The sequence below is a fragment of the Ailuropoda melanoleuca genome, chromosome 14 (assembly GCF_002007445.2).
Source record: "Ailuropoda melanoleuca isolate Jingjing chromosome 14, ASM200744v2, whole genome shotgun sequence".
Lineage (NCBI taxonomy): Eukaryota > Metazoa > Chordata > Mammalia > Carnivora > Ursidae > Ailuropoda > Ailuropoda melanoleuca.
The window spans coordinates 98204628-98218664 of NC_048231.1; the positions used below are offsets into that span (position 1 = coordinate 98204628).

At 38.5% G+C, this 14037-nt stretch overlaps 1 protein-coding gene across 2 annotated transcripts in view; it reads left to right on the top strand.

Moving 5' to 3' along the window:
• Positions 1 to 6: 6 nt before the first annotated feature.
• The window catches only part of DOK6 (docking protein 6), a 368631-nt gene continuing 354600 nt past the window's right edge, over positions 7 to 14037 (top strand). For both annotated transcript variants that reach the window (XM_002915925.4, XM_034642822.1), the window contains exon 1: positions 7 to 282. In XM_002915925.4, the coding sequence (XP_002915971.1) occupies positions 217 to 282 (66 nt within the window). In that variant the 5' untranslated portion in view covers positions 7 to 216. The remainder of the gene's footprint in view (positions 283 to 14037) is intronic.

Sequence of the window (14037 nt, forward strand, 5' to 3'; positions counted from 1 at the left end):
GAAGATCGGAACGAGGAGGGCGGGCGCTGCTCGCGGCGCGGGGCCGCGTTCCCCGTCCGCGGCCGCCCTGCCACCAGCCCGCGTCCCTGCCGGCGGGAGCTCGGGGGACCGGGCGGCGGCTGGCTGAATGCGAGACCTGCGCGGACCTGGCGGCGGACGGCGGCTCTCGACTCTGGGAAGCCGATCGCGGAGGGGACGAGCCCGAACGCGCTGGCCATGGCCTCCAACTTTAACGACATAGTCAAGCAGGGCTACGTGAAAATCCGCAGCAGGAAGCTGGGGGTGAGTTGCTCCTTGGGCTCTCTCCTTTCCCTGCCCGCGTTTGGCGCGGCTGCTGTTGTGGGGGGTTGCGGGGGGGGAGAGGTGACCCGCACGGGGACGGGGGCAAAGAGGGGACCCGGCCCTTTCGCAGACAACCCGCTTGTTGCTCTGCCGGTGTGGGGGCCCGCACCTGCCTCGGGGAAGCTCTGCACACCGGGTTGAGGGTTCCGGGAGCGCCTCCGTCCCCATCCTCATGTGCGCGGTGCTGGTTTGGACCACACGGAGAAGTGCAGACGAAAGGGATTGTCAGTTTTAAGATGAATGTGCTTCGGAGGGGGGTTTATATCTAGTGCAACCCACAGTGGTCTGTTCTCAAAAGTGTGCGCCTTTCGGGGAGAATTGCTCGGTGGCAGGAGGTGGACAGACGCTCCTGTATGTGTATTTAAAATCACCATTTTCTAGTCCCCGCTTCCCAAGCCCATTTCGAAATTCTCTTTTGATGCCCTACCAGCGCCGCGCGTCCCCGCCGGCGACTGCCAACGACTTTAATGCGCCCTGAGCAGTTGCCCAGTGGCAGACTCCCAGGCCCTGTGCGCGCCCGGACAGGTGTACCTGCGCCCGTGTGCAGGCAGGTGTGTGCTCAAGTCTGCTGACACGGCAGCGTTCGCGACAGCAAAGTTTATGGAGACTCTGTAGTTTTTTCGTGAAAGATGTTCTGCCTGACTTGGGAGAGAAACAGTGTAGACCCCCGGGGGTTCAGAAGTTCTCTAGCGACCAGACGAGGAGGTAAGACGGACGCGTTGACGGTCTCAGAGGTCCGTGCTGTGGAGCGGAGAGCCCAGGAGGTGAGGGGCAGGCATTTGGGCGCCAAGCTGCCCAGACTTGGCGGACCCGGGGCAGCGTGGGAGCGACGCGCAGGGGGTCGCGGTGGAGGCCGTGGGGCGCGCGCGCGACGGGAGGTGGGCAACCGAGAACGACCTTGGCGGGCCGGTGCAGAGAAGGAAGGGAAACTCCGTGTGGGGGCGAAAGTGCCCCTTACCCGATTCCCCGTACGTTTCTCTACCTTACTGTTCTCAAAGTTCCATTTCTGCGAAGCTTCGGAATCCCGGGGCAAAGCGGCCTTGAACGAGAACATTCCCCGTGTTCCCTGCTGACTGATGAATCCTCCAACTTGGAAAGAAAAGGAGGGAGAAGTTCGTTTATTTTCTCACTCAGAAAGAAAGAAAAATCAGGCTAAATGTATCAGAAAATTGAACTAAGATAGGGCAGAACCCCTAAAAGAGGATGGATCACTACGCACCCAGAAGCCTTGTCAGGAGTTGGTGGACGCAGGTGTGGGGGGCAGGAGGAAGGGAAAAGGCAGACTTGTCTTGTTGTGCTGCCTCTGCGGGGTTTCACTATGCAGACTGTACCCCGAGGAGACGAGAGACCCACCCTCGAACTTCGGCAGCTCTGTCGAAGCGGGGAGTACGAAACTGGGCGACCACAAAGCCGCCACCTCGCAGCCTGGCGCCTCCTTGCGCAGCTGCGCGCCCTCGCAGGGCGGGAGAGCACGCGCGCCGTGCCGCCCTCCGCCGGGCTTCCAGGGCTGCTCTTGGGCAGAAATTTGCGCCTCATTCTTTTCCAGGGAGATGAGGAAGAACCCACGTGTAAAACTGCAGTTGGCCAGGAGGCTGACGGCTTCTCTCAGCCGGGACGCACTGCTCAAATCTGTCACCCTCACTGTCCAAGCAAGAAAGAGCTGGGAGGGGAGAACCGTTTTAGGAACTTGACCTTTGAAGCCCTTTGCTCGCCCACAGGGTGCTTGCTCATCTTTCTCGCTCTTTCCGTCTTCTTGGAATCTCAATTGTCTGACACCTCAGACGTTATAAGCTAATGGATGATTCAAGTCCCCCGGGGAGATGTGTATCTGCTTCCCCAGAGTCACTGTGTACATGCGAATGAGACTAAGGGATATAACCCTGAGAAGCCGGTTCCCTGCGCTCTTGGCCCTGGGGTCTGTAGGATTCCTCTCTCATGCCCAGCTTTCAAGGATTTCATACAACAAAAACTGAATATGCCATCTAATTAAAGTATAGGATCGAAGGAAGGAGCATTGACTGCTTCTTGGGTAACCATGGCGTTAACAGCCTTTGAAATGTCTTTTTAAAACACCGTTCCTCTTAAAGATGTGAGCAGATGTATTTGCAATCCCAAAGCATCTCTTTCCATACTCACTGTTCAGAGATAACGCCTTTGTAAAGGACACCCTTCAGAGAAAACAATAGAAGCATGTTTATATATAGATTAATTTTATATATAGATTAATTTTGTCTTCCATTTCTGCTGAGAAATGTGAACTTCAGAGTTTGATGTTGGAACAATTTTGTTTTACTATTAAATCGAAATATTAAACTAAAACCTAGTTTATTTTGAAGAATATTATTTATTAAAAAAAACTTTAGAGACTTTCTAATCAGAATATTCTAGTATTCAGAAGGGTGATTTCACATGACACAACTTCATCTACATGTTTCTGTGAAGCTTAGTAAGTTAAGTGGGCCTCATAAAACAGTAAAACTCTAAGCAAATAATGGGTGCCTTACACGTGAAAAATCATATCCCAAATCATAGAAACAGGATGTATCTAAATATTAAAATTTCATTTTCATAGTTAATAGTACATATTACTAATTTTATGGACTCAGAACTATGGATTTTTCCAAATAAAATAATTTTAATTCAGAAGATACATAATGGTCCTTTTATGGCTCATATTCAGAACTAAATATCAAAATAATTCTAATGAGATATGCACAGGTATTTGATTTATGATGTACAGCACTCATGCTTTCGAAAGCCAAATTTTATAATATTCCAAGGGAAAAATAACTCTGGGCATGAGGCCGGTGGTATCAGATTATTATGACATGAAAATGTATTTTGAGATGAAATGTTCTACCTTACCCTTTACTCCTTACAAGTTAGTGTTCCCTGTTGTGCTGAAGGAGGGCAGAAAAGTGCTGCTTGCCCTTTAGGCTGGGGAGCACCCCCATGGAGGTGCTTCCAGGTTGAAGTGGTTGGAAGAGCCCTTGCTAGTCTTCTTAGAGAATCTAGTGCTACCTGTTGAGAACACTACCCTAGCCAGTTATCTGGGCCAAGTAGTTAAGTGTTAAACAATTTTTAGAATGTTTGCTTTGAAATTTGTCTAAACTCATTAAATGAGCCTTTTATTCAGGAAAATAATTTTGAAAAACAATAGTATTATCCTGGATTTTACCCTTGTCCTTTAAAAATATGTTTTTTAATCATTAAATTTTTAAAGGTATTCAATCATTAAACATATAATGACATGGCTGTTATAGTCATTTCTTCATAGTCTATGTTAATTTTTCATTATAACGTGTCACTCTATGGATATATTGTTTTCCTTTTGCATGATTTAAAATCCCTTATGACAGTTCAGTTCCTTTTCCCCTCTTATATGTTGCATGATTGGTATTATAATTCACAAGGTACCATGGTGGTCAGTATTTTGTTTTTAAGAAAAGCTTACTTAAAACACTAATTAAAAAAAAAAAAAGCAAAAGCATGTTGGTCAAAATTGTTTATCTCTTAGCCTTTATTGTCTGTTTCCTTCTGAACACTGACAGGTTGAATTTAGTCAGCAAGGCGTATATTATAAAATATCCAATGTATTCTTGGTTTGCAGATAAACTAAGAACTCAGCCACTGAAACCAGTGATATAACTTTATACATGGCTTATTGACTCTATAATATAGCAAACGTAAATGCAGCATTATGGAGGGACATTATCATCACTATCATTAACATCACTGTACAAATTTCAGACTGCCATCATTCGACTAATTCTAGACTCAGCCCTCATGTCCTTGTTTTCAAGGAATTCTATTCAAATACGTCAGTGTGAATATTCACAGGCACATTGTACACAGACAAATAGTATTTTACAGAAATTGTTTTCTATTTCTTTCTCAAAGTCAGGTGAAGGATTTGCATTGGTTTGTGTGGCTATCAAAGGAGTGTCTCAAGGTACAGTTGGCATTTGCACATTCAACAAATGATCAAATAATTAAGGAGCATATACTGTTTATCAGGTGGTGTGTGTGTGTGTGTGTGTGTGTGTGTGTGTATGTGTGTCTGTGAATGTCCCAGAGTCATGTTGTATTGTCAGGGTTATTAACAGTAAATACCTCCTATATCACTACTACTCATAGTACATTAGGCCAGTAATAGTCACTTCACCCTAACCTACCTGTAAGGGAAGCAGGCAAATTGTAGAGGAACACATCTGGAGTGTGTGATGAGCCCCATCTTCATGAGCTGAACATCTAGTCAGGATTTTCTCTTTTGCGTAGTCTCCGTTTGTTTCAACAGCTCTCTGTGAATTCATCTACATCTTGCCCTCTCTCCCTCCTTTATTTATTTATTTTTTATTTTTGTTTTTTGTTTTTTCTCCCTCCTTGATTAAAACCTTGGAACACTTCCATCCTTGGCTTGATGATTATTGATATTCCTCCTATAAATTCTTTGGGTTTTCCTGTCCTTCCACAAACAGCTTTGTTCTGATGATAGAAGAGAGTAGTTTTTCATGAGAGATGTTTATGAAAATTTACCCCTTTAGAGAAGCTCACTCATTAATATAAATGGGAATCTTCCTGTGTTCATTTGCATTGTTTTGGTTGATTAGAGCAATTAAAATTTATCTGGTTTCCCGTATATCTAGGGATGATATGAAGAGTGGTTTTTATCTTATATGACATGCATTACCAATTTGCTAGGAATTAGATGTATTAAATATATTTAAGATGAAATACGTAAATAACTTAATGATTTTGACCATTCGAAAGTTAAAAGAACTCTCAGGATCATTACTTCAGATACGAATTCTCAATCTGTGGTTTTAAAACATGGAAGTTGTATTGGGTGTACTTAATCTTTTCTCCTTGTAGAATATTCTGTATCCTGGACATTGCTTTCTGAAAAAGATCCATTATATCCATGGTAATTTATCATTTATCTCTTTCTCATTAAATAAAGAATTTAGAATGCCTGAAAGTCTAATTATTTTAGCTATTTTTATTTTAGATTATTGTTTATGGTGACTCTTCTGTATGTGTTTAACACTGTATACATTCCACTTAATTTCTTTATCTATGTCTATATCTATATCTCTGCAAGAATTACTGGACCTTAGAATTTTAGAGTTGAAAAAAGTCTTGTATACATTCTGTAGAATCCCTGTGTATTAATTTGCTTGCAATTGTGTGTGTATGACATTTCAGGTATTTTCAGAAATTAGTGAGATTTTTTGTCTTTTTAAAAAATCCTTATGCATGCATATGGGCACGCCTGATGTTCTTTGAACTTTCAAGACTTAAAGCCAAAAACATGGAAATTAAAAGTAAGCCTAACTGTAAAAATGCTTTGCCGGATTTTGATATTAAATGATTATGTCTATGCACTACCTGGGGCAACCTGTTAAAATCAGGAGTGAGATACAAAAGTTCATATCTCAGTTTTTATCTTAATATATTTACACATGACTGCTGGCAAGGTGAATCTTAAAAGATGGCATTTCTTCAGGTAACAAAGATTATACTCAGTACTTAGGGAAATCTTTCAAATGACTGAAATAAATTGTGAGTGGTCAGATATCTTTGTCAGATTTACATTGCCAATTTCCTTAAATGTCTTTCAGAAGTGCTCAGTAACGGTTGATATTTAGGATCAGTCTAAAATAACACACAAAAATAGTTTAATTTGAAGCCTGTGTCTTTGAAATAGGTGTGATCCATTTTGTTGAAGTCTGTTTGGATCATAATAACCCATGTGAATAATATTGAGTAGGACTAGTAAGTATCCATGTCTTTGGTCTATTTCTTTTGCCATCCACTTCATTTTAGAAACTATACAAAGATAAATAGTAAGCAATACAAACAAAATAAAAATTACCTGGTTTCCCACCATCTAATGATCTTTCCTAGATTTTGTAAATTTTGAAGTTTTAGCTTAAGGAAAAAATAATTTCTATCAAATGGGACAAACTAGTTAAAAGAGAAAATACTATAACTTCTTTACTTCAGTTTTGTTGCTTTTGTCTCACGTGACTCACAGTGTTTTCTTTTTTTCTTCAAGCTCTGGTAACTTTGTCCACAAAGAGCTCAAGAATGTAGGTAGAGAACATTTTCATTAACTTTCTGCATAAATCTCAATTAGTTTTATTTTAGGATACAGAGCAGGATTATCCTTTGAGTACTTCCTTTTAAACACTATTCCTCAATGAGAGTATTGCACCTGTCAGTCAAATTGAATGGAATAAGAAATGATATTTTGTTATTAGTAGAGAACAGAAACTCATTTAATACAGAAATGTTCTCATGTTTGAAATAAATGGTGGTTGTAATATTTCTCCTGTCATTGTACTAAATTCATTGTAAAAAAGCTTGGCTAATATTTTGGCTTAATAGCAAAATGACTGAAAGGACAAACACTTTGAATTTTGATTTGAGGCTTCATAATAGTAACATAATCATTTTGCATTTTGGTGTACCATGCATTTTCCAGTTTATAAAGGTTTTCCACATATATTACCTTACATGATTTTCCCAGCATGCTTTTGAAAGTATATTTAATTATTTCACCTTTATACATAAACTCAAATCCAAAAGAAGTAAAGTGAATCAGCCAGAGTTACAGAGAGACAGATTGGGTTTGTGTGTGGATGTGTATACTCAAATCTAGGTATCCTAACTTCAGGGGAAGTGTTACATCTACCATGCAACAGCTTCCGCTTACCAATATATGTAGACAGGCAGCAACACAGCTATGTGTACTATTCAAAGTAAATGTGTTTTCTTCATTTAGTTACTTAGTGTACAGCTAATGTTATCATTCACTTGACTCAACTTTAAGTTATTTACATTGCAGTTGAAAGTGCTACTGGCAGGAGGGGGGTGGTGGAAATGGCTGAAGGCAATCAAAGGACAGACAGACTTAGGGTTGTAACCTCTAGAGGTGGAATGTAGAGCATGGTGTCTATAGCTAACGATACAGTATTGTATTTTTTTTAAAGTTCTTGGGAGAGTAGATCTTAAAAGTTCTCCTCACAAGAAAAAAAGGTGTACCTAGGTGAGGTGATGTTAACTAAACTTAGTGTGGTCATCATTTCACAATGTATACATATATCAAATCATTATGTTGTATACCTTAAACTTATACAACCTAATAAATCAATTGCATCTCAATAAGACTGGAAAAAAGTGCTATTTAGGAGAGAATTTATGCCAGAATAAGGAGATACCATGCAGATCTTTTCCCAGACCACTTTGAATGGCTGTGATTTCATTTTCATTGTACCATCTAAAACCCGGCTCATTTCTCCTTTCAAGAATGGAGAACAGGCTCCAAAATACAGCTGATAGTATCTATGTAGAATTTAAAAATTTTAAAAAAGATATAAATCTCTTTATTTTAGCATTACCTTTACTTATCTTTTAAGGTAATTATATAAAAGATTATGTAAGTTAACGTAATAAAAAATGAATTCGTTTAGAAAACATCATTTAAAGATAGTACATATTTACTGGGATCTGGCAAATCAAAAGATGGTATGTAGTGATGTAGTCATGCAGCAAATAATGTGATATTGTTACCCAAATCCAGACACGTTGGGCAGTGCTGAACCAGACCGTGACCTCTACCTGCAAGGCTTGGTTCTTTATTTGTTGTGTTGCTTGCTACTTTTAAGAGGAAGGAATTGAAATAGATATAATTAAATGATGTTTCTTTTTTTTTAGTTCTCTTATTTTAAAAAATTTCTATATGTCATTCTGTTACTTATGTGTAGGTATTTATATAAGATATGTTACGTGGATAAACATGTACAATTATTTTTCTCTTGATTTTTTCTTTGTAAACATGAAATTGGTTTTCTCTGATCATTCAGTATCCTTTAAAATATGTATGAGTGTATGTTTATGTATGTGTGTGCATACATAGATACATATATACATGCATACACATACATGTGTTATATATTAAATATAATGGTATATATTCTCTAATGACATGTAAGTCCTCACAGACACTGAATTATATACAAATATAATAGGAAGGATAACAGAAGAAAATGTTCATAAAATGTCTTAATGGCATACAAGCTAAGTGTTTATTATATAAATTATTACATGCTCACATTATTGTTTGGAAAAAAATTTGATATTAGTCTAAAATTGAAATTTAGCATCCCTTTCAAAAAACTATGGCTTTTAAAGGTTTGCAACCAGTAAGAGAACATTTTATATCTCTGTTTACATAACCCTAGTGAAATTTCTAGCATACTATTGAAGAAAAAGAATGAAAACATACTTTTTACATATTTGAACTTGCTTTGAAAAGTATGCCTTTTCAGTTAACTTACTAGGAAATAGGAATACGTCTCTGTGAATGTGTTAAGGACCCTGGGGCTGTGCTGTAGAAAGCATCCATGTCATCATTTTCCTGAGGCTTTTATAGACTTCATTACACTTTGGAATCTTTAAGTATTAGCTCTGTGAGTCTTCTTAACAAAAGCACATCTAGTCCCAAATCATGATGCTGAGTTTAACTGGAAGCTACCAAATTATGTATAAGTATGAAATGTGTTTTTCTGTACATTTATAATAGCAGTTATTTAAAACTCTGACGGCTGCTTAACACACATACTCTTGCTTTCTGATACTTTACATGATTATCTAAATTCCTCAGACCTCTGTTTAAAAAAAGGGGGGTCCTCAGTTATGACTGCATGTTGGAGTTACTTCCAGAGCTTGCAGTTTTCCTCATTGAATTGGTCTGGCTGGGTTTTGAGCATGGATATGGTTTTGAAGCTCTCCAGGGGTTTTTACTGTGGTGCAATGGTTGATAATCTTTATCATACAGTGAGGATTTGGGGAGAAATAAGGAAAATGTGAGTTCTGTTTGACCACTCTAAGCCACTAAAAATGCTGTTATTAGTGCTCAGACTTCTGAATTGGCATTCCTGAAATATAAAGCTAGTTATCCCATAAATCAGTCACATAATGCTAGTTACTGACAGTCTATAAGCCTCTATAATGTGAATACAAAAATGATAAAGTAGAAATGTCTTCCAGGAACAGAATTTCACTTCTAAAACAATGTGGTGGACATAACTCAAAATTTTCTGAAGACTCTGAATCATTCTTTCTGTCAGTTGTCTTGATGCCCAGCTGATGGTTCTGCCATCAATATGGCTACTCACAAAAGACTTCCTTCTTCTACTTTGTGTATTCCAATCTAAGTAATTACAATACCATGTGTGTTTAAATTTTACTTCAGTTAAAACTCAGTAAGTTCTGAATGATGCTGTAATGGTTTTCCTTATTGGAGATTCAGTGTTTCAGACTTTATTAAAGGAAAAAACCCCATACCTTAGAGTCAATTTGATGTTCTTCATAGGTCTGGGTTTATGGCTATGCAAGGCAGTCACTGCTGTGTAGCACCTCATTCTTGTTGTCCCAGAGGCTTCTTTTGTTCTGTCCTTTGTTCTTTGTCTCCTAATGAGGAGACAGAGCATGAGTGAATGGGTGGGGGAGAGAATTGGGGAAATATATGGCAAATACCTCCTGAGTACACATGGACAGTATGTGCTTTCTGGTTTGCAGAGACAGTAACACCAAACTGAGAAATCATGAATATAGAAGGCTTTGTTGTGAGTTCCATGCAGAAGAAATAGCATACCTAAATAATTATATGTGTCTGATTGGGTGAGGAACGTTGAGGGAAGGCCCAGAATAAAGGGCTTATAATGTCCTAAAAACCCACGAAGTCACTGATGTATTTTATAAGAAGGGTTAATGTTCATTTTCAACTTAGCAACATCCCTGAATCTTGAGTGTATAAAGTAGTATTTGGGCAAGAAGACCAATGAGCGGTGAGTTTTAGTATCCTAGAAAGGCCTGTTTTACTTCTAGTGGCTAGCCATGATTGAGAATCACTGACATAGAACTATTTTTTTTTTTCTAGCACTGCAAAGAGGTAAGTCTTCTAACTATCACTGTTTGCACTGAGAAGTTAGCTGTCTTATTGTCAGCTTTTGAAAATCTTTAGACTTTTCCCCTGGCCTACATTGAACGCCCTCATTTTCTGGTTTTCAGGAATTTTGCTATGCTATGTGTAAATGTAGTTTTAATTCTCTTTATTTTTCTTGGGTTTACAGTGCTTCTAGGTTTTATGGCTTGAGATGTTTCTTCAGTTCTGAAAAATTATTTGCTGTTTCCCCTTCTGTCATACCAATTCTGTCTATTTTTTTCTCTTCTTCCTTATTCGTATGCTGGATCATTTATGCCATATTTCTGTGCTTCTGTGCTTTTTTCTTTTTCATTCTTTTTTCCCTCAAATCTTCAGAATATTTTCTCCAGATGTGTCTTCCATTTCACTAAGTTTCTACTAAACAGAATAATCTGTTAAATTTATCCATTGTATTCAGCTTAAGTTATTTTTTCAGGTCTACGATTTTCAGCTAATCATGTTTTTTTAGAATGTCCTATAGAAATAAATTCTCAGTTTTGTCTTTGGTAGGCTTCAATACATTCAAGTAGATGGTTTTTATATTTGTCCAGCTTTTCTAATTGTCAACATGCAGGCTTGCCTGAGTTAGCTAGTACACCACTAACAGGAATGAAACATTTTCAGCTGGTTGAATTTTGTAGTGATTTCCATGTGGGGAAACAGAGGCCATGTGGTTTTCCAGAACTCCACTGAGAGCCAAGAGAGTTAGTTGGCTGTAGCTCTTCCTTAGAGGTGAGCCCCTTTTGCTGTGGTAATTTTGTCTTTGGATATTTTCAGACAGGTTATCTATCTGTGTAGGAGAACTAGAGTTCTAGTGAAGTTGAAAAAGAATGAAGGTATTTGAGTGATAGACTAAACATGACTGTGGCTGGTAGTGTGTTTGTGTGTAACCTGCCTCTGCATAAAAATGAGGGCGGGGAATGAGGCAAGAAGCAGGTAGAAGCCTGCTCTAGCATTTGACTTAATGAACAAGGCCAAATATTTCTGTCCCTTTCAGCAGTGGTTTTTAACACTGGGTGCATATTACAATCACAGGAGATGGTTTTTAGTGCTGTTGGGTATTTTTTGCAATGACAAGTTTAACTTCCAGATATTCTTATTTAGTTGATCTCTGGGTGATAGAATTGTTTGTTCATTTGTGTTTGTTTCATTTGGCATTAATCTACCCAAGTGACTCTACAATAAATGACATACTTTTCACCAGAATTCAGAACAAGTTGTTTATCACTATATATTACCACAGAACTCTACTGAACTAGAATAAATTGGTACAGTATACCTCTGTAAGTAGTTAAATGAATTAACAACATGAAACAGATATTCATCATTTAGTTTTTCACCAGCATTTCAATCTTTTCCCATATATTTGGAGAGCATCCCCCCCCAAGATGTTGAAGATAAGAAATGATACCTCATATTATAGAAGATGAAATTCCAAAAATATTCTTTCCTCATATCTTTTGCTGCTAGGGCATGAGGAATGAGCTAGGTATTAACCAATTGCATGACCAGATGTTGAGTTAGAGATAAAAAAAGGCAACCCATGATAGAGATCTTCACAGTGGACAACAGAGTAATTGTTTCCACTGGATTGATGTATTCATGCAAAAGTATAAGCAATGTGAACTGTTGTACCTACTGTCCAAAAGCAGTAGCCTCATCAAGAATCATCTCTTAATGATTTAAGAGATCACTTATGGTTGTTTAGGCTTGAACCTGGTTCTCCAGCCCTCTATTCCTCATTTGAAGTAATGAAACATTTAATATATTTCCTTCTATCTAAATCAGCCAGTGTCAACTTCTATTACAACTGATAGCAACCAATACCTTTGACAGATAAAATGGCATTATTGGAAGTGACCCAATTAAGTTTTAGAATACACTAAGATAATTGATTTTTAAAGTCATGGATATGAAATGTCTTTCCTTACCGAAATGTAGACACTAGAATTCATTTTCTATTGTAGTCACTGCTGGTTTGGACATTTAGCACACCATTTGTGAATTATTCTGTTCACCCATGTAGGAGCTTTGATTAGAGCATACATTCAGACCATATAATTAGGAGAATGTTTGTTTTAAAAGAGGGACCCACACAAATGTACCCAATGAATTTCTGACAGAAGTACAAAAGCGAATCAGTGAAGGAAGGATACCTTTTCAACAAATGTTGCTGGGGCAGTTGGACGTCCCTGGGCAAAGTAAATGAACCTGAGCATAAACCTTACACCTTGTAACTCAAAATATATCATGGACTTAAGTGTAAAAAGTAAAACTATAAAAGTTTTGACAAAATGTATAAGAAAATCTTTGGAAACGGGGTCTGGGCAAAAAGTTCTTGGACTTGACATCAAAAGCATAAGCCATAAAAGAAAAAAATTGATCAATTAACCTCATCAAAATTAAAAATGTTTGATCTATGGAAGAGTCCATTAAGAGGATGAAAAAAATTGCTGTAGGCCGGGAGAAAATATTTACAAACTACTATCTCTAACAGAGAGCTAGTATAAAAAACACTTAAAACTCTATGGTAAAATTTAAAAAACAACAACAATTCAATTCGAAAATGGGCAAAAGACATGAACTGACACTTCACAAAAGTTGCTATGCAGATGGCAAATAAGCAGATGTTCGGTATTATTAGCCATTAGGGAGACGCAAATTAAACCACCACGAGCTATCAGTACACACCTACTAGAAAGGCTAAAATAAAAAACAGTGACAACCCCAATGCTGGCAAGAAGGCAGAAAAACCGGACCCCTTGTACATTGCTGTGGGAATGTGAAATGATGGTTCCCATACTCTTGAAAACAATTTGGCATACAGTCCATCAACTGCAGTCTTGGACGTTTGTCCCAGACACATGAAAACTTTCTGTTCATGCACAGACCTCTGCAGGAATGTTCATAGCAGCTTTATTGGAAACACCCCAAACTAAACAAACCAGATGTCCATCACCGGGTGAATGGTTAAGTAGACATAGCATATGCATATCATGGGATACTAAGGGATCAAAAGAACTCAACTATTAACATGCACAACAGTGAATCTCCAGAAGATTATGTTGAGTGTGTGAAAAAAAACAATCCCGAAAGGTTATAAACCGTGTGATTTACTTTATGTAGTATTTTTGAGACATAAAATTGTGGAAGTGAAGAACAGGTTGGTAGTAGCCAGCGGTTATGGACAGGGAAGCAGGAGTGGGATTTGTGTGTGGCTGTGCTGATAAAGGGGCAGCATGAGGCATCCCTGTGGTGATGGACATCTTCTGTATCTCGACTGTGCTCCTGTGGAGATCCTTGCTGTAATAATGGATTATAGTTTTATCAGATGTTCCCATAGGGGAAAACTGAGTAAAGACTATGCAGGGTCACTCTATATTACTTCTTATAACTGCATGTGGAACTACAATTATCTCAAAATAAAAAGGTGTAATTAAAAAATGTAAGAAAGGCATCAAAATGTAGCCCTATTTTACAAGCAGGATAAGTGATCTTTTGGGGCCCAGTTATTATGGGAGTAGTTTAGAAAAATTGAAAAGCACAACCTTTAGCATCAATCGTCCTGGATTTAATTACTAACTCTGCCAGTTAGAGCTGTGTAACCTGTGGGAATCTTCAAATATCTTTGAGCCTCACTTTTCTTATTTGTAAAATGGGTTGTAAGACCTCATTCTGTTTTGTTAATATTAGGTAGGTAATAT